This window comes from Rhagoletis pomonella, unplaced genomic scaffold, assembly GCF_013731165.1.
Source record: "Rhagoletis pomonella isolate Grant_MI unplaced genomic scaffold, Rhpom_1.0 Rhpom_scaffold_00012, whole genome shotgun sequence".
Lineage (NCBI taxonomy): Eukaryota > Metazoa > Arthropoda > Insecta > Diptera > Tephritidae > Rhagoletis > Rhagoletis pomonella.
Genome location: NW_023458566.1, coordinates 9,182,247 through 9,209,785, shown reverse-complemented (window position 1 = coordinate 9,209,785; position 27,539 = coordinate 9,182,247). Strand labels below are relative to the sequence as shown.

General features: G+C 35.7%; 1 protein-coding gene across 8 annotated transcripts in view; it reads right to left on the bottom strand.

Annotated features, from left to right (window-relative positions):
* Positions 1-836: 836 nt before the first annotated feature.
* The window catches only part of LOC118747812, a gene marked incomplete at its 3' end in the record, with an annotated part of 31,400 nt that continues 4,697 nt past the window's right edge, over positions 837-27,539 (bottom strand). For 7 of the 8 annotated variants that reach the window (XM_036481972.1, XM_036481974.1, XM_036481976.1 and 4 more), the window contains 3 exon segments: positions 837-1,020; positions 1,098-2,634; positions 2,707-3,620. In XM_036481972.1, the coding sequence (XP_036337865.1) occupies positions 837-1,020; positions 1,098-2,634; positions 2,707-3,553 (2,568 nt within the window). 8 annotated transcript variants of the gene reach the window in all.

Genomic DNA, 27,539 nt, shown 5'->3' with positions numbered 1-27,539 from the left:
ACAATAGTGTATAAGTAAACAGTATGGAGCCAGTTTTAATAAATATTTCTGCAATACGCAGATGAAAGGATCACATAAAAATGTGTATCATCGAACAAATTCAGAAATCTTGTTGTTTTTGCAGAAGAAGTGCTTAACCTCCCATTTATGTATCTAGTCAAGTTGTGTACTCTTCATTCTTCATTCATCTGATACGGCAACCTGAAGCCGATGAAGCGGACGACATCGTTGGGTAAAGTGCATAATTCTCACGGTGTCGGGTCGTCGTGTTGGAAGGAAATTTGTCAAGGCAGGGCGGGAGTTCGATACATCATAGAAAAGATTTTCTAATAGCGGTTGCCCCTCGCCGGGCAATGGCAAACCTCCGACTGTATTTCTGCCATGAAAAACAGATTCTTAGGCGGTGCAAGGGAATCGGCGTAAAACTGTAGGTCACACCCCTTTGTGTGACAACATGAAGGCGCAGGACATCAATCGTAGGAGAAGCTTGTCCAAACACTAACCTATTGTGTAAACGGCAATCTGTTATTACAATTAAGCTAATCGGCAGACTACTGTTTTGTCGATTTTAAAGTCGCTTTTGACATATGACATATGATGGGTATAGTCCCAAATAAAAGAAGATGAGATACATATGAAACTTCGAGGCCGCATATGCAGAACTAATTTGTCTTTGCAAAAAACCATACTAAATATATTTAGCTTATCCATTCCACATTTGGGAGTTTCGACTAAGTTTAACCACCAAAAACCCAAAATGTTATTAAATATAATTCTATTTATAAACATTCAATTTGAATACATACTCACATTGCACACGATGCACGAATGCTTACCTCTAGGTCATGCTCAGTTATGTTGTAGGTAGAGACCAATTGTTCAACTAAACTATCCAAACGCGAATGCAAGCCCGACAACGCAGCAGAGGCGCCTGAAACCGAATAATTTTGCTGCATCATCATTTCCTTGGATTTATTTTCTAGCGCTGCATATTTGGATTGTAGCATGCGATTCTCTTGTCTGAATTAGGAGACAAAAAAAAAATAACCATTTTATTTAATTAACCAAGTTCAACATAATTTGCGCGTTGCTCTCACCTTCGCTGCTCATTAAGCCGCACTAGATGCCGACATTCATCGCGCAAAACTTTCACCTCCTCTTCGCGCCCCGCCAGCTGTTGCTTACAGGCTTGATGCTCATGCTCGAGTTCTTTTAGTGCATCATGCAGCGTTGTTTTTTCGTGTTGTAGAAAGTCTTGCAATTCGCTCGACTCCTGCTCGATAGCAGCCTTCTCTTGCAATAGACATTCTTGTGCCGCCAACGAGCGCTCCATTTCTAATTGTAGCGTCCGGCATAGCTGACGCAGCTGTCCGATTTCGTGTTGACGCTCGATCAACTCATGGCCACTAATTTGTATCTGTGACTCCAGCATAAGCAAACTATCGTGCCCACTTCCACTACCTTCATCCGACGTTGGCGTAGTAGCGTCACCATCCAGACTTATGCCGCTAACGCTACCGCCAGTGCGACCACATCTACGGCCCGCAATTCGCGCCATTTCCAGCATGCTCATCACACGTTCCGTATTCAAGTGCAGCTCACGCTGTGTTGCTAGTTTCTCTTCACGTTCATGTTGCAGCTTCACGCTGAGCTCGTGCTCACGCTGCGCTAATTGTCGCACTTCATCTCGCAATCGCTCCAATTCAGCGTCGCGCATATCAGTCTGTGTGGTCTGCTCCTGTTGGTCGACAGCATCTATGGCACGCGTTGCTGCCTCGCGTCCCGCAAACACATTTTCCAAATCTTCGCCGGTGAGCGCTGTTTGTACACTGGTCTCATGGTATATGCGCGTTTTAGGCGGTTGCGCGGGTGTTTTGCGCGTGTGCATAAGTGAGCGCGCTTGGTTGCTTTGTGGTGTCGATGCGCCAAACGCGCTGACTAGATTCCTGCGCGTGCCTGCCATTACGGACGTAGTCATGCGCGCATCGCGTGTTATTGAACTACTGCGCGACTCATGTGCCGCTGTTAAGTCTTCTACAGATTTTTGTTTGCGCCGACGCGGTAGCGTGCTATAAGGATTTGAGTTGGCATTCGAGCTGGTCGACGACTTCACCTCCATCGATGCCATCATGTTCGAGGAACGCATTTTTAGTGACATCAAATCAGGCGTCACAGATACACCGCGCTTGGCTGCACCTACGCCAACACTGGAGGTGCGCGTAGTGTTGCCAGGCCAACGGCCGTCCTCTGAAGGCGTACATGGTGTGCGCGCTCGACTTAACGATGGTGTACGCTGCACCAACCGCTGCATGCTCATGGATTGAGTACGGCTGAGTGCGTTCGGCAAGGAATCTGGCTTTTGCGGTTTTGTGGTGCGCGCCGTACTGGAGCGCAACGTAGAAGTTGGCGCTGCCATTAAAGTCTTACTGTTGTAGTTGCTGGTTCCACTAGTGGTCAACGGTTGCTTGTCTGTTTGACGTTGTGCTGATGTCGCAGCTGTTGCAGGTACGTGGCGCGACAAAGATGATGTGCGTTTTACACCCACCGGGCGGGCACGCGGTGTGGTCGCACTGCCAGTGTGTAAATAAGCGCTGCTAGAAGTCGAGTTTGTGGATATCGGCGTGCTGCTGCAATCTGCACAAATAATACATAAAAGTATTTATTAACAGTTCATTAATAAAAATATGTAGCTTCCAAAATATTTACCACGCTCGCGCATGCTTCGCGACATTGGCGTGGCAAAACCACCGCGGCTGGATTCAAATACACGCACTTTGGTCTTAACACTGTTCGAGCGTCGCACAGGCGTTGTTGCAACAGTGGCGCCACCCAACATCGACGAACTCTCGCTGCCATTTTCACTATAGCACTCAAAGCTCTGTGTGGCAGAAGACACAGCGCCATAAGTGGCAATACTTGTGGCCAACTCAGCGCTTACCGCGTCCGAGCCGCAACTAAGCAAGCTAGAGTTGCCAGATAGATTTAGTCCTTGAACGACAGCAGTGCTTGTCATCGTCAACGCTGTCGTCTGATGGATGACTTCATCCAGCCCACCCGAGCTGCTCGCATAACCACCGCTATTGCTGCTCAACGCACGTTGCAGTGAAATGTTCTTAGTGGCACTGCTGCTGTCGTTGCTGTTGCTGTTGCTGTTGCTGTTGCTGTCGCCGCCTACAACGCCAGTCATTGCAGACTTTGTGGTCGCTGTATCCAGCCCACTATCACTTCCGCCATCACAATGGCTGCTACCACCTTCATGCAAGTCTAACGCTGCCATTTTGCTTTCCAACAGCGCATCGCAATCACTCTCCAATTGTGTAGACATGGGATGAGTTAATTTTAAGGAATCGTTAAGATGTCTCTCAGTGCTAGAGGTGCTTGGTATACTTGACGGCAGTTCTAGGCTGACTGCAGATCCATCATTGTGGCCACTTAATTGCTCATCGCTAATGCCGTTACAGGAATCATTCTCAAATGTGTCTTTATCCAGTTGGAGTTCATGTGTCTTATGATGTTCCTGTTCAGAGTCCTGAGTATATAATATGGCGGACATTTTGTTCTGTTTATGGCTGGTGGGCGTTGCGATAAGGCAAAGCAGAAGATTCACTTATACATTTTACCTGAAAATGAAAAGAAATTTAATGATATGATTTTTAATAGAGGTTCAAACAAAATTGCGAATGGGAAATATTTTAAGGCTCAAGTTAATAAAAAAACATTATTGCAACAAATTCCGTAGAATTTCCTCGAAGAAAATATTATCGGTTACGCATTAATTTTAAGGTGCTAACTGAACCCCATCTTCAAAACAGGCACAACTCAAAAATTATATCCGAAAATATAAATGCTTTTGGATGGTACAGAATCAACGCAATTAATGCAAAAACAGTAGTTTTCTAGTTAGAGAACATAATCATGATCCAAAAAATATTTGCATTAATTGCAGATAAATCCTACAAACTGATTTATCCATAAAAAGCGGCCTACATTTTTTTGAAGGAGGTGTGCGGAATAAAGTCATAAGTTTTCTCACCATCAGTTATCAGGGAGTTGAAGTGAGGTGAGTTGGGAATGGGGGTAGGTGATTTGAGGTGAGTTGAGTTGGAATGAGGTGGGTTGAAGTGAGGTGAGCTGGGGTCATTTTCTTTATCTTTATCCTCGTCTTTATTTTTATCTTTATCTTCATTATTTTCTTTTTCTACATATTCATCATCGACTTTGTCCTTACGTGAAGTACCTATTTACATTTACCTTCATCTTCATGTTCGTCTATGTATATCTGTACGTGTCTTTATTTTTATCTTTTCCTTTATCCTTTTCTTAATCAACATATTCACTTTTACCATCATCTTTATATGTATTAGGGTCCTGGTAAACGATGAGAATAATTCTCATGATAATAGAAATTCACTCTCATTCTCACCGTCTAATTACATAGTACGACATTTTCAGTTTTTTCTTTTCTGGGAAATTGATGGAAAAAAGGCTTTTTGATGTTATAAATATTTGCATTTAAATTACATTTATTGTTTAATTAAAATCAAAACGCTTAAACTCGTCAACCTGGGAAAGCTGAGAAATTACTTTTCCTTGTACAATCCAGACTTTCAGAAAAACTTCAGAAAAATTTCATCAATTCGCCCATTCCGACTGCCGAGCAGTGTTAGTAATGGCCCTTGGTCTAAAATCCTGAAAAAGTTAAATAACGTTGTTTAAATATAAAATAGTAGCAGTGTTTAAAAATAAATAAAGTGAAACACTGCGATTGAAGTGAAAACGACAACACTGGAGTAAATCATTTCTCATGAACGTGAATTCCTATTATCATGAGAATTATTCGCATCATTTACCAGAGAACTTTAATTCTCAATTTAAATATTTGCCTTAAACCATTGCTGAGTATGCTCCTCTTTCATCATTCATCATTTCCATCGCATTCGCCATGTTGATTTTTCAATTCACAACCGCCACTAAAAAGGTTTAACTTCAAAAAAAATCATCGAAATCAGTCAATCCGCATAAAATCTAATTAATGTTCTTCATAATTTCTTTGTGAATTTTTCGTTCTTTTAATAGTTATACTGCTATTCGGAGCGGAGACAAATTCAACAAATGGCATATATCATAAAAAACTGGGAAAGCTCAATAAAATTTGGTATGAGACGGCCCTATATGCGGAAAATAACTACGCCCACCTCCCATATAGGGTTTTTTTTGAAAAATACAAAAATTTCGATGACTCCGTAAATCACGAGGCAAAATCACCTAAACTTTATATTTAGGTTTTATATGGTTTTGTCCAAAAATTGGATTTTGTTTAAATTTTGAAAAAATGGGCGCGGCTAGGCATATCACAGAAATTGCTTAACCAATTTCTCCTAAACTTCTATATTTAGTGTATTATATTTAGTGTAAACACGTTATGAACATTTATGTGAAACTACAAAAATGTGCAGTGTGTAACGAGCAGCAATAAAATATGATCATTAAAAATCATCGGCATCTGTGGAGTTATTATTTTTTTTGTTTGTAGCAGGAAGTCGACGACCGACTTAAACTTCTGCTCGAAATCCGTAGAGAATAGAGTATGTACATACATACATATGTCTCTATCAACTTGCAGTGTGTAAGCATCTTAGGTGAAATCGACAGTGCATAAATAATCAATTTATTATTTGAAAATCATGTCATTGTGCCTTTATGTGCATACGTATGTATGTATGTATGCACCAATGTAGTTTGTATAAATGCATTATGAATGTATGTATGTATATACTTGCCTGCCGGTTATGGTGCTATCATTACGATAGCTGTCATTTATAACTTTGTTGTACACTAGTACAAGCCGCTGCTGATTGTATTTATATGCATTTTCGTAATTACAGTAATTTGCTCGAAGCTACTTACAATTGTGTGTTTTGACATTATTTATTTTTAGGTTACATTTTCAGTTAAATCAGGCATGACAGATTTATTAAATTAGTAAGGCAATATTTGGGCTACAAAGGCATTGGTGGATATATTGGAGTTGCTGCTGATGTGTTAGCTGGACGAATTGCAGCAACCGCACCAGTAGGCCTCGAGTATTTCTTTACGATACGTCACCACCACAGACAGCATCGGGTTTAAGAAAGTAGTCAAAGCGTTAAAACCTCATATCGAGTTTTCACTAGGTAATAAAACTATAAAAACAAATTACCATTTAAACGACGCTATGTATGTGGAAAAAAGCTTATTGCCTATTTTTATGAACGCAATGGTACGAATATTATTAATGTTCACTGTATCATTAAAATTTTTGATATTCAATGTCCAGTGAAAATCCAACATTAGACAAAATAGAGGCTGCTATGATTGGAGTACTTTTGGGAATTGAAATTTAAATAAATTTTAAGTAAATTTTAAATAAATTTAGAATTATTATTAGATATAAATTGTGGCTTACCGAACAGTCAATTAGAAAGCTTGGAAAGAAGTTTTTTTTCTGAAGTTCGCAGAAATGGCACTAAAAATGTTTTGAAAAAAATGCATTTGCGGAGTATGGTTTTTTACTTATAGCTATTTTTTTTTTGAGGAAAAAATCTTGTTTTAATAGATTTGTTCGCTTTTTCTTTTTTTTTAATACGACGTTCTGCCAACAAACGAGCGATATGTACTACAAATGAAAAATTTCGAATGTTGAATATTTAAAGATTTCATAATTTTCCTTATCGACAACATATAACAAATACCAAAATTTCACGTCACGAACTTTCTTTTTTTTTAATAGCATTTGGTTTATGTGCATACATAAATGCTGAGGGTTGAGCCATGTACATAAACATAGAATACCAAATTAACAACAACGGAATACAACGGGTACAATCAAAAGTGTGTCTCACTGCTGCTTTATGGGTAGATCCTCCACCTCCACCGCCACCATTAGCATTGTGTTCAACAATAAGTTTCATGCATTTTTTTGTTTCTTTATTTTGGTTTTGTTTTAAAATTTTGTTTGTTTGTTTGCCGTTCGTTCCTGTTGCAATTGCAGCAAAACGAAATCGATTACCTTTGGTAGTTCGCTGCTGTCTGCATCAAAAGCACGCCCAAGCCCATGTTGCTTGAATATGTATGTGCGCATGTATTTAAACTAGGGTGATACATATTTGCACGGGAATTCAATTTCTAATGATCTGTCATAAACGAGAACTTCGGTAGAAGCGTAATTAAATTTTTGATCATAACTCGATGTTGGAAAAGGGTTAACTGTAAATGATTATAATACTTCTAATAAAAATTTTTAACTGTAGTCGTATATTTTCATTACTTGTTATTGTTATTTTATGATTTTTTTTTTCGATCAAGTATTATTGTTTTTTTTTCTTATTTTATATTTTTTCTTGAATTTTTAGTTCATAAGAACGCAAGTATTTATTATAGTCTATAATAACAAAAAAATTTCCAAAAAAGGATTTGATAAAAAAATATAAAAATCAAACCAAAATAAGTTTAACTTTTAGTGCAGAATATTTCTATGTTTTATTTTTACTCGACAATTTCCTTAATTCTTCAATTACAATTCTGTCGCCCTCATTCACTCATTCGTCTTTCTTCGTAATCACGACAGTATGTTTGGCTTTTGTTAAACAACAAATTCCAAAAACTCAACTCAAATATTTACTTTTTAACACAAATTACACTGAATGATCTAGCTACCTCTTTCGCTCTTTAGTCCAAAAGCTTCCCAAGCCTAGTATGTAGACGTCTGTTGGTTTTTGGTTTCTACGTAAAAATGGGATAGCAGTGCAAAGTATGCATAATTGAGTTATTACTGTTTTACTATTATTATTATAGTATTGTATATAACTGTTTCGTCCTGGGCTTTAGGGCACATTCCTTGAACTCGAGAACGTTCCCGTTAGTACGGTCGGTAGCAATTTGTCCATTTCATTCGAGAAAGGCAGCTGGTGATTGCACTAGCCGGACGTATTCTAGACACTCATGAAAGGTAATGAACTGCATTACTGGCAATCTGGTAAGTCTAGTTCATTCACTAGTTTTTCACTGATGCGTCGTATTGAACGTTCGCGGCTTTACCGAGGTAACAGCCGTTTTATTACAACTTCTGCATGGAAGCTAATGGCAGCTAGTGCAATAACTGGTGAATGGTTACAGCTAATGGCATCACCAAGTTAAATTTATTGGTGAATTGCATTGCTGCTAATCTGGCGGGTAGCTGGTTGTGGTTACCGATAGCGAGTAAATTCAATAGTGTCTCACTAGTGTGCGATACTAGAGGGTTTTTATAGAAATCTCTACACATCGAAACTTCGATTACTCTGCATGAAAACTAACACCATTTCGAATGCAAACTCCTCACTCGCGCTTTCGCAGTATTCGTCACAATATGGTTCATTAAGAGTTGCAATACCGTATTCCTCGGACTAAAACTAGTAAAATTGTCATAAACTAAAAATTCGCTCAGAGCGAGAGAGTAACATTGAAAAGTACGGGATCACTTTCTAGTAAAAAATTTTAACTTCTGTCAACTTTAACATAACCTCCAAATTTTGGTTGTAAATTTTTGCTTATTTTATACGTGTAAACACTTTCAAATTGATTAGAAACCACTTAAGCAAGTAATTGAATACTTTTCACCATGCATTAGCAGAGTGCACTTTACAATTTGGTTGCCAAACACACTACAGCTGATCGTTTGAACCATTTATCAGAACTTGCCAGCAAAAAAAATTCGGACTAAAACTGGTAACTTCTGACAGAGAGAGGACCTCTTTTACTCTCCTTTTTGTCCTCTCAATAGTAAGAGAACCGAGTACGGGCTCGATTTCCAGTAAAATCTGACTATTTCTGACTAGTCCCGACTCGTACGGGATCGCAACTAAGATTAGGTACTTATGAACATGATAAAATGATGTACCCTAATGTACATACATATCTATGCATATAAAAATAAATGTATTTAACATCAAAGCTGAGGGCGTTACGCCTGCCGCAAACCAAATACACTCCCCTGCATAACAAAGTGGCTGGATCTCGTGCTACGTAGAAATTTACAGGGAGTATGAAAATAATTAAGGACTGGCTGTTCGTTTGGCAAATTTGCACAGATACGATTAGGGCGCTCTCTCAAACTTCAAAAAAGTTTGTTAAACAGAATTGTATGTAGCAACGAATTTTTATATGGAAGAAATGCACAACATTGTCAGCAAAAAAAATTATTAAAAATCAAAAATTTTTTAGCTACAAAAATTTAATGGGCTACAAAACTGCATACCAAAAATTTTGATAAAAAGTTAAAATTTTTACGTAAGTCTGTCGAATTTTTTTAAATACTGCAAAAAAGCTGTAAACTTAAATACATACGTTTTTTTTATAATTTTATAAAAAGTAAATTAAATTAAATAACACAAAAATTTTTAATTTTGCAAAGTGGTGTGTGTGTATGTATATTCAGCAAAAGAAAGCTCATCTAGTTTTCCTAACCAACAAAGTGATATATTTTACCTACGTAGTTTCCCACAATATACTAGACTAAAAGCACAGCGATTGGTTCCGCAAAATATCCTTTTTCAAATTGAAACCATAACTGAAATGTGTCTAAAACTGAAAAAGTAGTGAAAAATAAATTTGCCATGGCGCGGAAGTCGATTGTTGCAAGTGTTGAATGTGCAAGTTGTACATACATATATATGTACATAAATATGCGGCAAATGCACAACCATACATACATACGTACATAGGTACGTACATCCACGTCTGTAATGGCACTGAAAAACGTGGGAGCATTTGTTGCTTGCTGGTGGAATAAGTTTAATCGAGCCAAGTCGACGCTGGTGGCGGCAGTGCGCAAATGCGCTACAGACAAGCTTGTGCAACCACCCCAGTCAGTCGGCTAAGTGAGCAGGCGGTAGCAGCCGGTAGGCGCATTCAATGGGGGGGGCGGGGGGCTTGCAATCAGTGTGGAGAATATGCGTTGCAGCAGTGGCAGCGCCAACGCGTTTTAGTTCCTCAATTCGCCGAATAGAAGCACCGTGCAACGACTGGCTGCTTGATTAGTTAGTTGGTTGGTTGGTTGGTTGGCTGGCTGGTTGGTCGGTCGGTTGTTCGGTGCATATCGCTACACGCCACACAAAAGCAAATTCGTGCACTAAGTTGATTGAAGCAGCAGCTAGTCAACGAACTTTGCGTTTGAACTAGTGACTGACTGACTGACTGGTGGGTAGACCAGGCAGACAGTATGATTCTTCTATGTACATATGTATGTAAGCGTACACACCGCTTATTTGGTGGAAGAATGTCTCAACTAAAATAAGATCAAAAATGGAAGAAGTAGAGCTTTACCGTTGATTTTTGGCAATATTCTTTATTGTGTTGGGTTGCGCTTTTCACCTTTCAAATCGCCTTTTCTGGCTAGTAGTAATTATTGCAATTGCAAATTGTATCAACTTATCGAACAGTTCCGGTAAAGCCATTCGAACGACCTAAAGTTTTTTTCGAGCAGAAATCAAGATGAAATATTCAAAAACGAAATTAAGAAGAGTTTCTGGTTTACATTTGAAATGGTGCAACCCAACATAGAAATGATGCTGGAGAGCTCTCGTGGAAAAATTTCTGAAAAACTTAGCAAAATCAATATCTACTTGCTTCTTCGTACTGATTATTATTTTTTAGGTAGTAGATTTTACTCGTAAAACATTCCTAGATGTCATAGACAATTTTCCCAATTCCAATATTTGTCAAATCTTTTTTCAGACAAGTGGTACTACAGGCTTTGGCAGATTTAGTTATGGAGCGATACTCAGTTGAACAACAGGAAAACTGATCCAAACGTTGTGCAGTAAATGCATTTCGTGCATTGCGAGATTTTCCGGTCAACATAACGGGCCATCTGAGTCAATAAATAATCAGGCGTTTGGTGCAGAAATTGGAAGAAACTGTGACGGTGACAAATTGTTTGTCCGAAAATACTGTCGTAGCGTACTTCTTTGAAAATGTTGCCGGTAACGCGGTTACGGTGAACGTTATCGTGCTATTCATTACAAACTTTTTATGGCCTGAATTAGATGGCATGGACTTGGACAATATGTGGTTACAAAAAATATGTGGTTTCAAATAAAAATAATAATATCCTCGATTTTATATTAACTTATTTTTCCTGCTTGCAAATTCTCGCTGAAAAAAAATGTTACTTCCCAGCCAATCGAAGTATCATATTCCGTTCTCTCGTTTGCCCTCGTGAATGGTTTGTACTGCAGTTGTTTAGATTTTCCGCAATAGTGTACACAAGGTATAAATAGTACCTACATACGCCCATGTATTATTTGGTGTAATTAACCTGCAGCTCATTTTATGCATTGCTTGCGTATTGCTGTGTTTTATGCTTTACTCGCTGAATTTTAAAGGTGTGAGGCACGATTTTCCTCCACTCCTGAGCTTCTATTAAACAACATTTATTATTGTTAATACATACATACATATTTAATAACTATTAATATGCGTAGGGACGTTCCATTTGAATTACTGCCCATTATTACACTAGGCTGGTGCAGGCAAATATGTACGAGTGCTTAGCAGCAAGCTCCCAGATGCCTTTGTCATACGACTTATTTCTAATTATTTCAATCAAATTTCAAAATAATAAATTTAGAGTTACTAGCAGTAAAATTACACATATGCATGGTGGAATAATACAAGGTGTTGGATATTGACAGCGTTCTCGCTCTAATCTGCCATCTTGGCTCCCTTAGCAAAATCGGTGTTTCCCTCTTGAAAAAACTACATTTTACCGCCTTTAAAAAAACTAAACTACCTCATTCCCTATTCCAAAACTGATTTGCAATCACTGAACAATTCTTTGACATTTACTTTATTCTTAAGCTGATGCCACATAAAACGTTTGCTTCGCTTTACGTGACAGATTCGCTTTGACAGCTAAGATGAATTGTATGAAAATGCACAAAGCATGCCACATAGATCATTGAAGCTGCAGCGCGAAGCGAAAAGATGGCCAACTCCCATCTTTTTGCGCGCTTTGACAATCAGCCGGTTTAATATTTATTTTGTTTCGTCCAAATTCGAGTATTCATGCTGAAACATAAAACTCAATTACATTGCTGATAATTTTAAAGCAAAATATCTTAAATCCACAGCAATTTTGACGAGTAAAAAAGCAGTGCAAAATTGATTTCTTGGCGTTCATTGTGGCATACCTTTTGCGTCTGGCGCTTTGCTGGCAAATTTATAAATGTCACGCAAAGCTACAAAGTTTTATCTGGCATCAGCTTTATTCGTTGACAAAATTAAATTAAAAATTAAAATCATTAATTCGACAAAAAACATTGGCTTTGTGTATTCTCCAAAGGCCTAAAATCAGCCAAATACCCTATGTGGGTCGGCTTAATCAGTAAAACGTGACAGTAGTTGACTTTTGAGGTTAATATATCGGTCTTGAGCTGGTACGGCTTTTAAAACATCCGCAGCTTCCTTTAAAGCATCGCTGCTAATTGCTGAGAGGACCAGATTATATTTCCGGACATAAGATGTGGTCTTGTACGACTGAAAGGTGGCCTCAATTTGTAGAAACCATTTGTTTGGCATCTCAGTTCAGAACGGTCGCAGCTTGCATTGCGATACAAGCTCCACATCTTTAGTTGGCATTTTGTTCGATGAAATATTTTCCCCATCCGTCGATGCGCCCTTTTGTCGACTCCGTCATGTTGTAACGACTCGGGGTCACCACTAATTTTTTGATGGCGAAATTTTTGTAAGTTATATCAATCATCTTATAGTATTTTCGGGTAAAAATTAGACCCCAAAGCGGTTTTGGAAGTTTGACTATAATTATAGGACATTGTGTTTAATAAACTAAATTACCATTTATTGCATAAGTGCTACGTAATATATACTACTTTCGCAAATTTAGCTTATCATAATATACCGTTTGTTACTATTTATATGCAAAATTTGATATGAAAGAGTACCAAATTTCGTACTACTTCGCAAAGCGTGCTTCTTTTCTTCCCGTTTCTCTCGTTCTTCCATATTACAACCTTTTGTAAGGGAGCCGTCGACATGAGCTGTCACTACGTACAACACCTTGTATAATTCCACCATGCACATATGTATGTATGTAGCAGTTTTCAAAAATAATAAATACAAAAATTTTGTTTGCTATTTAAGTCGCCTTCTTGGCATTCTGCTTCTAGCGTAAAATTAGACTTTATTCAACATAACCTATAATCCTGTTTCACAACATACGAGTACAACATCGTGCAGTGTTCTACAGTTTGCTTACTTAATTTCATTACAAAATTTAATTGAATCAAATTCTACAACCGCAGACATATGTACATACATACATACTCGTACATACAACTGCATCTGGTAATTGATTCATTTAATTTAATTCGTTGCAATTCTCTTTGAGAATTTCTAGAAGATCAGTACTCCTTTTTATACCCGAGCGCACTTGTGCACAAGGGTATATTAATTTTGTTCACATAACGGTTGTTTGTAACAGCCAAAACGAATCGAGATAGATATAGACAAATGTATACATAAATGATCAGGATGAAAAAAGAAATCGATTAAGCCATGTCTGTCTGTCCGTCCGTCTGTCCGTCTGTCCGTCTGTCCGTCTGTCCGTGTACACGATAACTCGAGCAAAAATTGAGATATCTCAACGAAATTTGGTATGTAGGTTTCCCTTAATCCAAGGTAGGTTGGTATTGAAAATGGGCGAAATCGGACTTTAACCACGCCCACTTCCCATATAACGGTAATTTCCAGAAATACGAAAACTGCGATATTTTAGTAACTACTGAAGATAATTCACTCAAAATTGATATTTACAATAATTTTTAGACGAAAAATAAGAATATTATAAATTTTTGGAAAATGGGCGTAGCCACGCCCACTTATGGTTACATGTGTATATCTTGGTAACCGCTGCACCAATTTCTTCCAAACTTGGCACAGTTGTTGGCCTTCGCATAACATACCAAATAGCCGAAAATTTTTAAAATCGCTCAATAACCACGCCTACTTCCCATATAACGGTAATTTCCAGAAATACGAAAACTGCGATATTTTAGTAACTACTGAAGATAATTCACTCAAAATTGATATTTACAATATTTTTTAGACGAAAAATAAGAATATTATAAATTTTTGGAAAATGGGCGTAGCCACGCCCACTTATGGTTAGATGTGTATATCTTGGTAACCGCTAAACCAATTTCTTCCAAACTTGGCACAGTTGTTGGCCTTGGTACAGCATAAAGAACCGCCGAAACTTTTTAAAATCGGACAATAACCACGCCCACATCCCATATAACGGTAATTTAGAGAAATACAAAATCTTCGATAAATCATTAAATATTGAAGCTAATTTTTTCAAAATTGATGCTTGCAACAATTCTTTACCAAGAAATACGTTTATGGTAAAATTTTGGAAAATGGGAGTGACACCGCCCACTTATGATCACATATAAGTATACCGGTAACCGTTCTACCAATTTGTACCAAACTCGGTATGGTTATTGTACTTGCCACGTGTAAGCAAAACGTTGAAAATTATTGAAATCGGACTAATATAACGGCCGATTCTCATATAACGGTAAATTTAAGAAATGCTTGAAACTTCAATATTTCGAAATTGAAGGACGCTAATTTACTCAAAATTGTTACAACTCGGCTTACCATCTAGCGGAAGGTTTCGGAAGGGTGAAAAAACATATATTTAATACTTGCGCCGGGTATTTAATGTTCGGCTCCGCCCGAACTTAGCCTTTCTTACTTGTTTTCTTTTATTTTTCTCAATGTTTACTTCCTGCTGAATGCTGGTCACTATAACAAAGCCGAGTAAATGGTTTTACAAGACCTATTTAAAAATATGAAAGTACACATACATATGTACATTAGAGTGGTCCAAACAAATTTTATTCGAGATCGGATTTGGGGCACTTTCCAAATTTTTTCCTATTGCCGAAAATGGTGCTGGTACCAAACCTTACGTTTCTAAGTATGGATTTAGAGGATGCTCATGATGCTCATATTTTACTCTATGTAGAAATATTTTGTACATATATTAATCAAACAAGTGGGCGAGCACCCTAAGAACATTTCAAATTTAAATTATCTAAAAAAATATCACAAGCTTCAGTTGTCATGGCAACAGTAGCTTTTTATAAAAAATCACCAATATTTTTGCCAGTTTCACAGCGATCCAGTAGCGCATTTCAAGGTCATTGAGTACCCTGTATTGGTTACAGTAGAAAATTTAAAGTTAGTATAGATTTTACTAAAATCGAAAGGAAAAAACTAAGATGAAAATTTCTGGGATGAAAATTTTTTGCCCCATACAAAAATTTTACCATTCTAATGTACATGCACAGTTCGTCACTTTCTTTTGACATTAAAATTCTTTTAAGTGATTTTCTTTTAAAAATGTATGTTTATATATGAAAGTGCGCCCCTAAAACCTTGTAATATATAGGATATTATGGATAAAACCTCTAACTCTGTCGAAAAGCAAAATTGCTCTCAAAGAAAGAGAGAAAACCCAAAAAGTACGGGAACGCATTTCGGGTACAAACCGGAAAAACTGTCAAATACACCATGGGCGGCATTTTTTGTTTACATAGCAGTTTTTTTATATCATTTGCCGATCTCCTAAACTATATGCAAATATGCAAGCAAATTAACAAAAATACTTACAAAACTTGATATTTCTTCGCTGCGATATATTTTAGAAGGTGAAAATGCAGATGTACTTTTTTTTGCTTATTCAACTTTCAAATCGTTTGAACAGCTGATGGTTTGACACTTTACTTGCAACTTCTGACAAAGAGAGGATCGATTTTACTCTCCCATTTTTACTTTACTTTACCAGAGAACCGAGTACGGGAACGGTTTCTGGTAAAATCCTGTAAATTTTTGCAACTTCTTGCGAGTTAGGGAAAGCAACATATGTAGGTATGAGGTAATAAGTATGCGCAAAATTGGCTAGGTGAGAACCTACGAAACTAAGAAAGAGATTTAAAAAAATTTCAAAATGCTCTTATTCTGACGCGCGTAACGAGGATCAACGTCAATGCCTTTTACGAGACGTTGAATGTCATCGAAAACAATTATCAAAAGTTTAACTAAATTGTTTACTCGTCTCTAACTCGATGCTTAAGGCTTTGATTAATCGATTCCAAACCGGCTTTAAAACCACCGATGCGCTAAATTTATATATTTCTTAAAAATTTCCACTAAATTTCGACAACATTAACGAATGTTAACAACGACAAATAGCACATACTAAAGGAAAAGGAAGTAATTAAACTACATGCAAAATACTTCAAACGAAGTCTATTCTTAGAATTTGTCACTTTGCATTTAAAAAAAAATTTTGGATGTTATTTTGCCGCCAAATTGTAAACAACACAACACTTGGAGCTGAACGCAGTGGGTAGTGTGTGGTTAGAACAAGGAAGCTATGCGTTTTTGCAGGCTGTGTATCTTTTTTACACTGCACAACAGCATAATGCGTAAATACTTAGTACATACATGTATACATATGTACAAGTGTACTTAAACGCGAATGTTTAGGGCAAATACTGCACATTTTCTGTTCCTTTTATATATTCGCTGTTCGTTAGGTCTTTGGCATCTGAAAACTTCAACTCGCACACTGGGCCTTTAGTTGCATATTTAGAGTAGTTTTCTCAAGTAGCTTTTAAAATGTATCCTACCTTTAAACACTAATTTTGTCCTAAAAAAATGAGCAAAATAATAAATAAATAAATGACACTAAATGTTTAGTGACTTGAAACTTGCATTTGAATGAATTATAAAACTGCATATTCAAAAGTTTTCTAAAAATTCTGAATTAAAAGTTTGAAATTTTGATAAAAAATGTTTGAACTTTGATTAATTTTTGTGAACTTTGTACAAAGTTTGCAAGATTGATTTAAATTGATTTTTGTTGTAAAATGAGAATCAATGATTTATGAATTTTGTGAAAAAAACTAATTTACGCATACTGCTGTGAGTGACTGTATATGTACAAAGATTAAAGTGAGATCCGTGAAACGTCGCGTAGTAGTTGCAAATGTTGCATTTGTTGCAAAATTTGCCACCTTGCCACATAGTTGTTTACTTTTGTATGAAAACTTTCTTGCGACACTGCCATATTATATTTCACGAATCGCACTAATAAATTCTTCACTTTCTTCGATGACCTCGGTGAGCTTTATAATTCCAAGTTTATTATTTACTTACATTTTTAGTACCTTTTTGTCCTAATGCACCCAAAAAATTTGTTTTTTTTTATTCTAAAGATTTTCTTTATTTTATTTGATACCCGGTTTTAATTAAAAAAGAGACAAATTTTCTAAAGGTAAAAGAGGCGCAGGTTCGATAAGACCAAAACAACACGAAATCTTTTAATCAACATCGCGTCCTTTTTATTCGTAGATTTTGCACAATACATACATAAAAAAATGGCTATAAGAAGTTTTTTTCTTTCCTGCAAAATTAAAAAAAAAAATGGGCTTAGCAACTTCATGATCTCCACTCCTTTAGAAATTTATGATATTTAGACGAAAAATCTTTTTTTTTTATTAGATACTTTTAACATCCTTGATTAAAATTTGTATCGAGCAAAAAAAAAGTAGCTACTATAAAATTTTTGTGAGACATTTTTATCAAACTTACGTAAATAAGGCGTTTTTTTTATCTAATTGCTCTACCATGAACATAAATACATACATGAATATATTTTATTCTCCCCTTTACTCGATGTGCCAAATTCGCATTGTCGACCGATGTTGTCGTGCTATTTTACCACATTTTTCTTCATATTTAAGTACTCGCTTGGTTTTTTTTTTAATACATATTTTGCGGTCAAGTTAGATGCAAAGTTATGCGGCTGTTTTGATTCTACATACAGCAAATGCATCGCTTTCGCCTCGTTTAACGTTTGTGATTAATGCAGTAAACAGTAAAAAAAGACAAATAAAAAACACCGAAAAAAATCAACACAACTGAGTACAGAATGTGTTGTGGTTTCTGCAACTAAAATCTAAATTTGAGTGAAGGCTAGAAAAAACCAATGTTTTTGGTTGATAATGTCAACAGCAGCACTGTATTTGGTGGCGTTTTTTGAAAAAAAAAACACGGTGAAACTGTGCATGCACCACTTTTGCTCGCATTTTCTTTTCGCCTACCCGCACTAGTACACAAAAGTAAAAAAGCGTGATGTACCCGCCGCTGAGCTGTGATGAATTTAATTATTATACATACATATCTTTTTTATTGTGTTGCATATCATCAATTCTGTTTTTTTTTTTTCTTGATGGGAAACTGTTGATTGCACTTTGGTGTATCACAGTAGGTATCTAACAATAAAATAAATTTTTTGTTTCTTCATTATAAAAGAATCAAGAAGCTATTTCTGTATTTGCTCCAACGATTTCGCCGCGTTGTTTGAGAAATGAAGGGAGGAGTACACAATGAATAAAAATAGCTTCGTGAGAAAACTCGATTTTAGATAACAATTAGTAGCAATTGTTTATGGTAGGATGATCGACAGTTGCTTGCAAACAACTGTTATGATTGTTTTTTTTTCTTGCGACTTCTCGCATGAGTTTTGGAATTTGTCCTTTCCAATTTAACCCGATTTTTATTTATTTTCATTATTACAAACTTTTATTAAGTTTCACCTGTGTCTAATCAAATTTTTCAATCCAGCTAGAGACTTGAAACTTCAAACTTGGCTCAAAACGCGATGACAATGCAATATGATAGATGAATTAATCCGCTAGGTGGCACAGGTGTCGAGATATTTATAGTGCAATGTGGTTCATATTTGAAACGTATATTAATTACATAAAAGAAATAACTCCACAAAAATTTTATTTCAAAGAAAACATTTTTTCAAAAAAAATTTTAGAATTTTTTTGTATAGGTACTGTACAGACACACATGTATTTACGTGTGTCGGTATACCAAAGTCGTTACTTCAACATCTTAAAAAAAAAAAACAAAAAAACAAAAAACTGGATAACTAGAGCAACTACTATTTATCACTATTAAAGTTGGTAATCATGTCTTCATATTAACGCTAAATGCACACACATAATGAAACATTCATAAGCCCATACATATATATGTATATCTATACATACTTACATGGATTCATGTGAATATGTATGCACTAGTGTCCGACCGAAGGTTCGGCCTGGCTCCGGTAATCGGCGATTTTTTATCTTGGGCATCGGCTTCAGCCTTCGGCCGAAAATGCTGAACAACTAGGCAATTCACAAGGAGTTATATTTGTCGTGAAGTTACATAATTTCACGACAGTTGTTAAACTTTTGTTGCTGTTTCGATGGGAATAGTTCAACACGACGATGCAACTTAGCAACCTATGTATATTTGGTGTTATGAGATCAGATGTTTATATTCTGCTTCATACACATACTCGAGAGTACTAAATGCGCAAAATCAGGTAATTATATACATAAAAGCTAGTTGATAAATGGAAGAAGTAATTTTTAATAGGGGTCTTCACCTAACCTAACCCTAACCTTCACCTAAAGTGACTAAACTGCTGGCAAACTTGATAAAATTATAATCTGTCATTTCGATAAATGAACTGTTAAACTTTGTATGGAAATCTGTCTGCAAATTTTTTGCCTTTTGTATTCCTTTTATTTAAAACAAAAATTGTTACGAAATAAAAAATCACAGACTTATTACTTTTGAAATGTAAAACTTAAGTTTAATGTTTGGCTTCAGCTTCGGTGTTCGGCCGAATATTGAATAGTACCTAATATTCGGCTTCGGCCAAAACTTCAGCTTCGATCGGATACTATAGTTAGCTATGTATGTATAAACGAGTACGCGTGTATATGCCTACATATTATGAAAGTGGTTATAATGAATGGCCATTCTTCATGCTCGAAAGCATCGTCTTCGCCTTCACACACATATGTACATATGTATTTATTTTATGTACTAGTCGTACTAACTTACACTTTTTCAGTTATTTGCTTATGTAATTTTGTTTTCCTTTCTTTTTACACACAAAAGATAGTGAGTGCTACAGATACTTATAGTATAAATACAAACTTTATTATGACTAGTCTTTTGTATTTAAATTCCGTTGTGTGTCTACATAACTAGCTATGAGAACGAGATTCGACTTAAAAATAAAGATGCTGGTCTAAAAGTGCTGACAGCGTATAATACATCTGCATACTCGTATTTACATATGTATGTGTATAAATCTGAGCGTATCAAAATAAAAGTAAGAAAGAATAACGTGACTGAGAATAACATCACCAGCGACGACGACGACGACGACGACGACGACATCCTATATCAAATTCATTGTCACCTTTTCTCAAATATCACGCTCCCTTCAACATCTTTTGAAGCTCTTAACATCACTATTCTTGTTAGTTTAGGCATGTACCAGTTATTTAGTATATCAGTTTGAATGTGTGTAAATATGTATGTATATCCGAAACTCACATCACTAGCGTACAGTACAATTCTCATTGGGGTAAATGTAAGCACTTTGAGCATGAATACGCTGATGAATTTTGGTCTCGAGGATTTGGAAAGATTTTCTCGGCTTAACTTTCGAAGTTCTTGTCCAGAAACTGAGATATCTCAGTATTGAGTCAAATATGGAGCCAGGAGGAGCAAGGTGTTGACAGTTGATTAAAAAAAAAACGTTTTGGGCTTAGTGGGGAACGAGTAATAGTCATAAATACAAAATTTCACCTCATTTACTCAACCCTCTCTCTACGAGCTGTACATTTACACAAAAATACTAGAATCAGCGCGATGCCGACTGATCAATTTAGTTGCCTTTGGCGCATAACCCTTTAAAGCAAGTGTTTCTTTTTCAACTGTAATAAATTCTTTAAGTGTTTTGGACTATTCACGTGGAGGTTTTTATCATTTATTGGTTATTTTTTCAAATTTTGTTATCAAAAATTTACCTGGAAATGTAGTTGCTAAAGATTATTAGTGAAAAAACTGTGAGTATCGGTTAGTCAGATCTTCAAATTAGACGCATGTTTTAGAGAACTTCAATTAGTTTTTTTTAGTGATGCAGCCTTCTCCATATTTAACATTTCGGTTTTTCTAATAAAAGAGAGAGTACAAGCCAAATTTTATCGAAATTGGATGAAGTTTAATGTTTCCGCCCACAAGAGTGAAGGCAAAATCTGCATCGCTTATGCGAGTTTATTCTCCGTTTAGTCAGGTAATAGTTCAGCCTGAAATGTCCTATAAGAACTTCCCTAATAATTCTTAAGTTATTATTGCATAAATTCATGTATTATTAGCGCTTTGGAATGCTCTAAACTTGCTAGATTTTCTCATTCTCGATTGGTTCGAAGAGTTTTGACGTTACCTGATTAGATCTGAGCTGCTTAATAGCGGTAATATCGCAATGTTCTGATTCCGGTAGGTTCAGTTTATATTGAAGCCCTTACATACATACATACATATCGTTGCTGAAATATAGAAACCCAGAGGTAATTAGAAGCATGTAATAATGTATCTTCACCCGGCGGTCTTTACCACTTCCCTGCCAAATTTCACTTACTTTAACAAAGGCATGTCCGCCTTATGAAAGTAGGAATATAGAATGTACATACATCTAAGCCGCTTTTCCAAATAAAGTACGTAGAATGTAGAGTAATCGCTCGTAGTAGTTCGACGTTCGGTAATACCTTCGGTGGCGCGATATTTTACAACTTTCTTAACTCTAACGGGGGGACTTACAACTTTACGACGTCTCCGAAAACTTTTATGTAAACCGTTTTTCAAGGCGGAATTACACTCGGAGGCTTGCCATTGCCTGTCTAGGCTCGACCGCTGTTAGATACAACTTTTTCTAATTTTAGATGTTGCCCAGACCAGAGATCGAACCTAGGTACTACGGAGAGTGTTTTTAGCTACTTTAAAATACTAAAAACCATGTTTGTACATACATATATGAATATGAAGAGGCGTGTGATCTCCAAGGATGTTGTTTGTCAAATTCTCATGGCTCGAGTTGTGCGTTCGCATGTCAGATTTTGTAACTTGGTAATCGCCTTACTAGTCTGCTCCTTAACTAAGATAACTAATATAAAACTTCTTACCAAAATAAATATTGAAGCTCAAACTTTAGCGAGCTATTTCAGTATGCAAACTTCAATTTATAAATGCCTAATTGCAATGCAATTCCATTATAAATATTCGCTGGATGGTTAAAGAACCACTGGTGCCTGGTTCGCGCATCTGATAACATCAATTTAGTTTTCTCATTGGTTTTACATTATTCTATGCATTAATTGTCATTCCTTCTCATTTATGTTTCCATTTTTTTTTTTAATTTCTCCTCTTCTGGTGCTTGCGGTAAAGTTTCGCCGTCTGGCCCTCAACCGTAAAATTACGGAAACCTAATCTTTTTGTCGTTACAAAACCGATTATTTTCTCATCGTGGTACTTATAGCGAAAGAAAATTGTGTCTTTCTTATTCATAATTGTCTTTAATAACAATAATGATAATGTACTAATGCATAGTGTGTGTGTTAAGTAGATTCAGCTTCCCTTTTTTAATGTGTTGCAAAAGAATAATGTACATATTTATATATGCATGTATATTAAAAACGTTTCCATTCCATTACCTCAGTCAAGGTTGAGTAATTATCCAAAGAAAAGTATAAGAATAGAGACAATCACGATAGAACAGCGTACTAGCCAAATACAAAAAAGAACTTCTCTGCAACAAGAAGTCAGGGTATATTTAACACAGTTTACGCGATCCAAGTTTAAAATGGCACTGAAAAACTGAGTAAATCCAAAAATTCATAACTTCTAAACCCTTTGAGAAGCCATCTGAGAAAAAATGTTATCGGGTAGGAAATTTTTTAGTCTTTTTACCAAATATGGTTTTATTAGAAAAGTGAATATCGGCCGAAATTTTTTAAAATAAAAATCACGCTCATAACGCGTCACTTTAAAAGACGTTTTGTATGAAAAATTGTGTATTGTAGTAGATGGTGAGGCAGATATGTAGATAGTTTGATTCATTACCGTTCCAATGATACCTCATTTTTGTATTTGGAGCAAGAAAAAGTGAACTTATAAGGAATTTTGTTGACCCAACTTGACTGTTTTATCGACATTTGTTTGCCGCCCCCATAATTGTTAAGAATTTTTTTTTTTTAATTTTAAGTTCATTTCTGTCAATTTTAGTATGAAATTAGGCTGTGTGGAACATTTTAGCCCAATTGAAAGCCATCACGCAGAAAATCAACACTTTTTGTTACATTTAATAAAGAATCGCCGCCTTAAAAAACGATACCATAAAGATCCCAAACAAATTTTTGGACGTCTTAACTTGCATTTGGTTGTAATTATTGAATTTAAACAATAGGAGGTTTATATATTTTTTACTTTTGTTTTTATTACCGGCTTAGCCTAATAGCTTCGTATTCATTTTAATGCCAGTTGAAGAAATTGAAATATAAATTCAATATCCCCAGTTTGAGATAATTTTAGAAATTCATATACTATGAAAATACTTTCATGTGTATGCACTTACATATTATTTAAAACAAAAAAAATTAAAAAAATTATGCATTAAATTAACACTGTTACTTTCAAAGGTCTTTATTACATACGAACAACTACTGCCCCTTTCAAGTATGCACGCGTACGTACTTGTACTTTCTCTGACACCAAGACGACACGAGTTATCATCATTAAGTTTTTAACATCATGTGACCTTCTATTGTCACTGACATTTGGCTTCATTGTATTGTGTTTTTAATGTTTGTGTTAACTTTTTTTGAAGTGCAAAATTAGCTTTTTATTAAGGTAAGCGAAAAAAAACTTGTTTTGTTTCTTAACGTTAACACGTAAAACAGTAAAAAGGAACATTTACATAAGTATAGGTACAACATATATAGTAAAAATACAAAAGATTAAAATGAAATAAGCTAATAACTACGAAAATATACACAAATATAAAAACCTATGAATGCAAAATAATTCATTGTACATAACTACATACATACATATGTACATCCAAATAAACATGCATGTGCATGCTCACAATAGAAATCGAGGTTAGTAGAACTAACTTATTTTAGCTAAAATCGCAGTCAAAGGTTTTTAGTTCATCAGTCGATTGATCGAACGCTACAAAGGTTGACTTCAAGAAAAAACAGGTAAGCTGTCTGTCTGGCAATGAGTTCAAAAATGTCATCGAACATACATACATACATATGCATGTTTGTGCATGCAAATGCATGTTAATTAATAATGAAAAGAGTATTGCTCTTATTTAATCGAAGGAATTTAGTATAAACTGTTCAAATCAAATCGGGTGGTCCAAATGCTGGAATCTTTTTTAAGAAATAGAAAACGAATAAACTCAAGGTTAGAAAATGATAGTTATTTTCATTTTTTTAGGACGGAAATTATGTTATATTCTTAACCAACAATATTAACTTAAGCCTGAGGCCATTTCTATACTGAATACCTTTTGCTGAAACCCAATAATAATTGATCCTAATCTAATCTATAAGAACGATTTGAAGAAAAAAGAAAGAAGTTAACAAAATGTATTACAAAAACAAACTAAAGTTGGGATTAACCTTAAAACCATTGCAAACAATTTCGAGACAACTTTTTTTTGACGAACCGAGGGATCGGTTGCCCTTCTACATTTTTCGGTGACACCTATATTCGGCAATAAAAATCCTTATTGAAATAGTTCTACTGGAATAATCGAAATACTTCCTTAGGAAAAGTTTAATTTTATTAAGGTTTAATTTAATTACATTAGGGTGGTATATTAGGGTGATAAGAACTGAGATCTGGTAGGTAAGTACTAGAGCCGGGTGCTTGAGGTAACTGAATTTTGGAAAAAAAATTTCTTCTAGAGACAAGAACTTCGATAGATATATCATAGTTAAGCATCCGACCGTAAATGCCCGAAGATATGACGAAAAATGTCAAAAAGCTATCCTCACATTCCACCAAACAAAAAATAAAAATATAAAATTCTTCCATTATACGCGACTGTAAATTCCGAGGGTATGACAAAAAATGTAAAGTGCAACCGACCTCTACGTTCAGCAAAAAAAATCGGTATTTTTTCTCTGTTTCGGTCTAATGTACATACTGACATGATAAATGTATATGTGTTGTATTGTACATTTAACTTATAAAGGCGAAATAAATTTGCGAACTTGAAAATCAAAAAAAGCGTAACAAAAAAGATCACCACTTTAATACATATGTAGTTATGTACATATATATGTATGTGTGTATGTTATTACCAAAAACGAATTTGAGTCATATGTGTAGATTTTTAACAAGCGTATACATAGAGTTATACATATTTACAAAGCTATACAGGTACATAGTTATATACAAAGTTTATCTAATAATCTTTTCTTTGCTTTCCTACTTAGCTAAGAAACAAGTTTACAACACAACAAACGATGAGAAAGAGAACAAGTGAAACTTGTAAAAAAAAAAAATTGCAAAATTTGTAGGAACAACTAGAAATTAAGTGCATATCAATTTAAAATGTAAACGTAATGGGGGAGAAAACAGCAAACCAGCAAAATGCTAAAACAACGCAAATTCGACAAAACCATTTATTGATTCGTCGCCTGATAAGATAAAACATTGTTATCATGAAAAAAGGAAAGCAATAATGTAGTGCAGTAACACTACCCCACATATCGACGGCACCACGGCAAAACCTCGTATCTCAGAAATCACAAATAATTTGTAAAGCGTAAAATTTATTTAAAATTTTCCTTAAAATACTACGATTCATTATATATTATTCTTAATTAACTAAAAAGTACTTAATCTTAAATATTCAAATGAAAAGTTTATTAAAAATAATTTTTGGTTTTAAATAGAGAGTTCTTTTACTATGTACATAGTATTGTTTGAGAGTTTTTTGTGATACGAGGTTTTGCCAAAGTATTTGTTTTATTGTAGTATTGGCGACCGATCCTATACTTGGAAAGAGAAAGTGCTGACGTAGTTTAATAATCTAGCTGGCGTTAACGGTAAAAACTGTTTTCGCTAACAGACTATAAATTTGTCATTATCTTCAAAAAATAGAGCGTGTCTCCAAGTATCTAACATATTGAGGTGTGGGAGCGAATTATGACGCAAATACGTTGAAAGCTAGAAGAAATGGGTGCATACAACAGCACTTCTAAAATTCTGTATCGAAAAAAAAAGTTTTCTGAAACGTCATTGGCATAATTATTTATTGTTTTTTTCTACCACGCTGCAATATCCACGTTACATACATACATACATATGTATGCATAAAGTAGTCTTCTAGTAGGAACATGAATATGTTTTTAGCATCCTGATTTCTGTTCTTTGTGGCACAACCCCCCATGTTTAATATGTATGTGTTTCATTTGCTGGCAGTGGCGAGTAAGAAAGCCTGTAACATTTCTTACTTCGCGCCTACTAAGGCGAAGAAAGAGTTCCTTTCTCCTTATTGATATTTCTGGAATGTAGAACTTAGCCTGACTGTTTGTTACCTTCCGTACTCAGAGCTCCATGGCGGAAAGATAAAGGGTCCTGGGCTTATGAGTCTCTATGCAGCGCCTTTTCTGAGTCTTGGAACCATAAGTTTATCAAATGTGACTTTACTTCCTCTGCATCAAAAGTCCAAAGGCTTTCAATGCAACTGGTTCAGCAAAAGCTATTTGAGGAATTTTTATGTTGTTGAAACAATAACAACGCAGGCTATTCCTTGTAGTTTGCTGAGCTTGGCCTATGTGGACTTGACTTTAGTTAGGTTCCACCAGAGGGGGCAGAATATGTTAGAATCTGTTTGGAGATGGCATCACATGCCCAGCTTACCAGTTTAGGTCTGTTGCCCCATTTCCTACTCATTAGTTTCCGGCAGATCCAGATGAAAGCCCTGGCCTTTTAAATGGTTTTATCCAGGTGCGCATTGCATTAGAGCTTTTTATTAAGGATAGCTCCCAGATATTTGACTTCTTTTGAGAATTTTGAAATTTTCTCCTTAAAGGAATGATTTTAGCAATTTTAGCCTTTTTGAGGTTCATGTATAATCCGCTTTTAGTGAAACATTTGACGACAATGTTCAACGCATTCAGTAGGAGGTTAGATATGCTGTGTCCAAACCTATCTATGATTAGGATGACATAGATGGCAGCGTTGCACTGCACATCGAAGCCATCTGCACTAAGGGCCAGTTTTTGAGTGCTGTGGTTTAAACATAGTTTAAACGCTTCAGCTGACTGGTTTAAACTAAGATTAGCCAATCAAATGTCAGCCAGCTGTTCAATTTAAACGCAGTTTACTAAGTTTAAACTGGCCCTTATAAGGCAGATTAGTTCGCCTACTACGATATAACAAAACAGAGGGGAGATCACTCCACCCTGCGGCCAACCTTTCGCAGCTAGAACTCTTTCATGAATTGCGATCGAAAATTGACGTTATCGGTCGTAGAGTAGTAATTA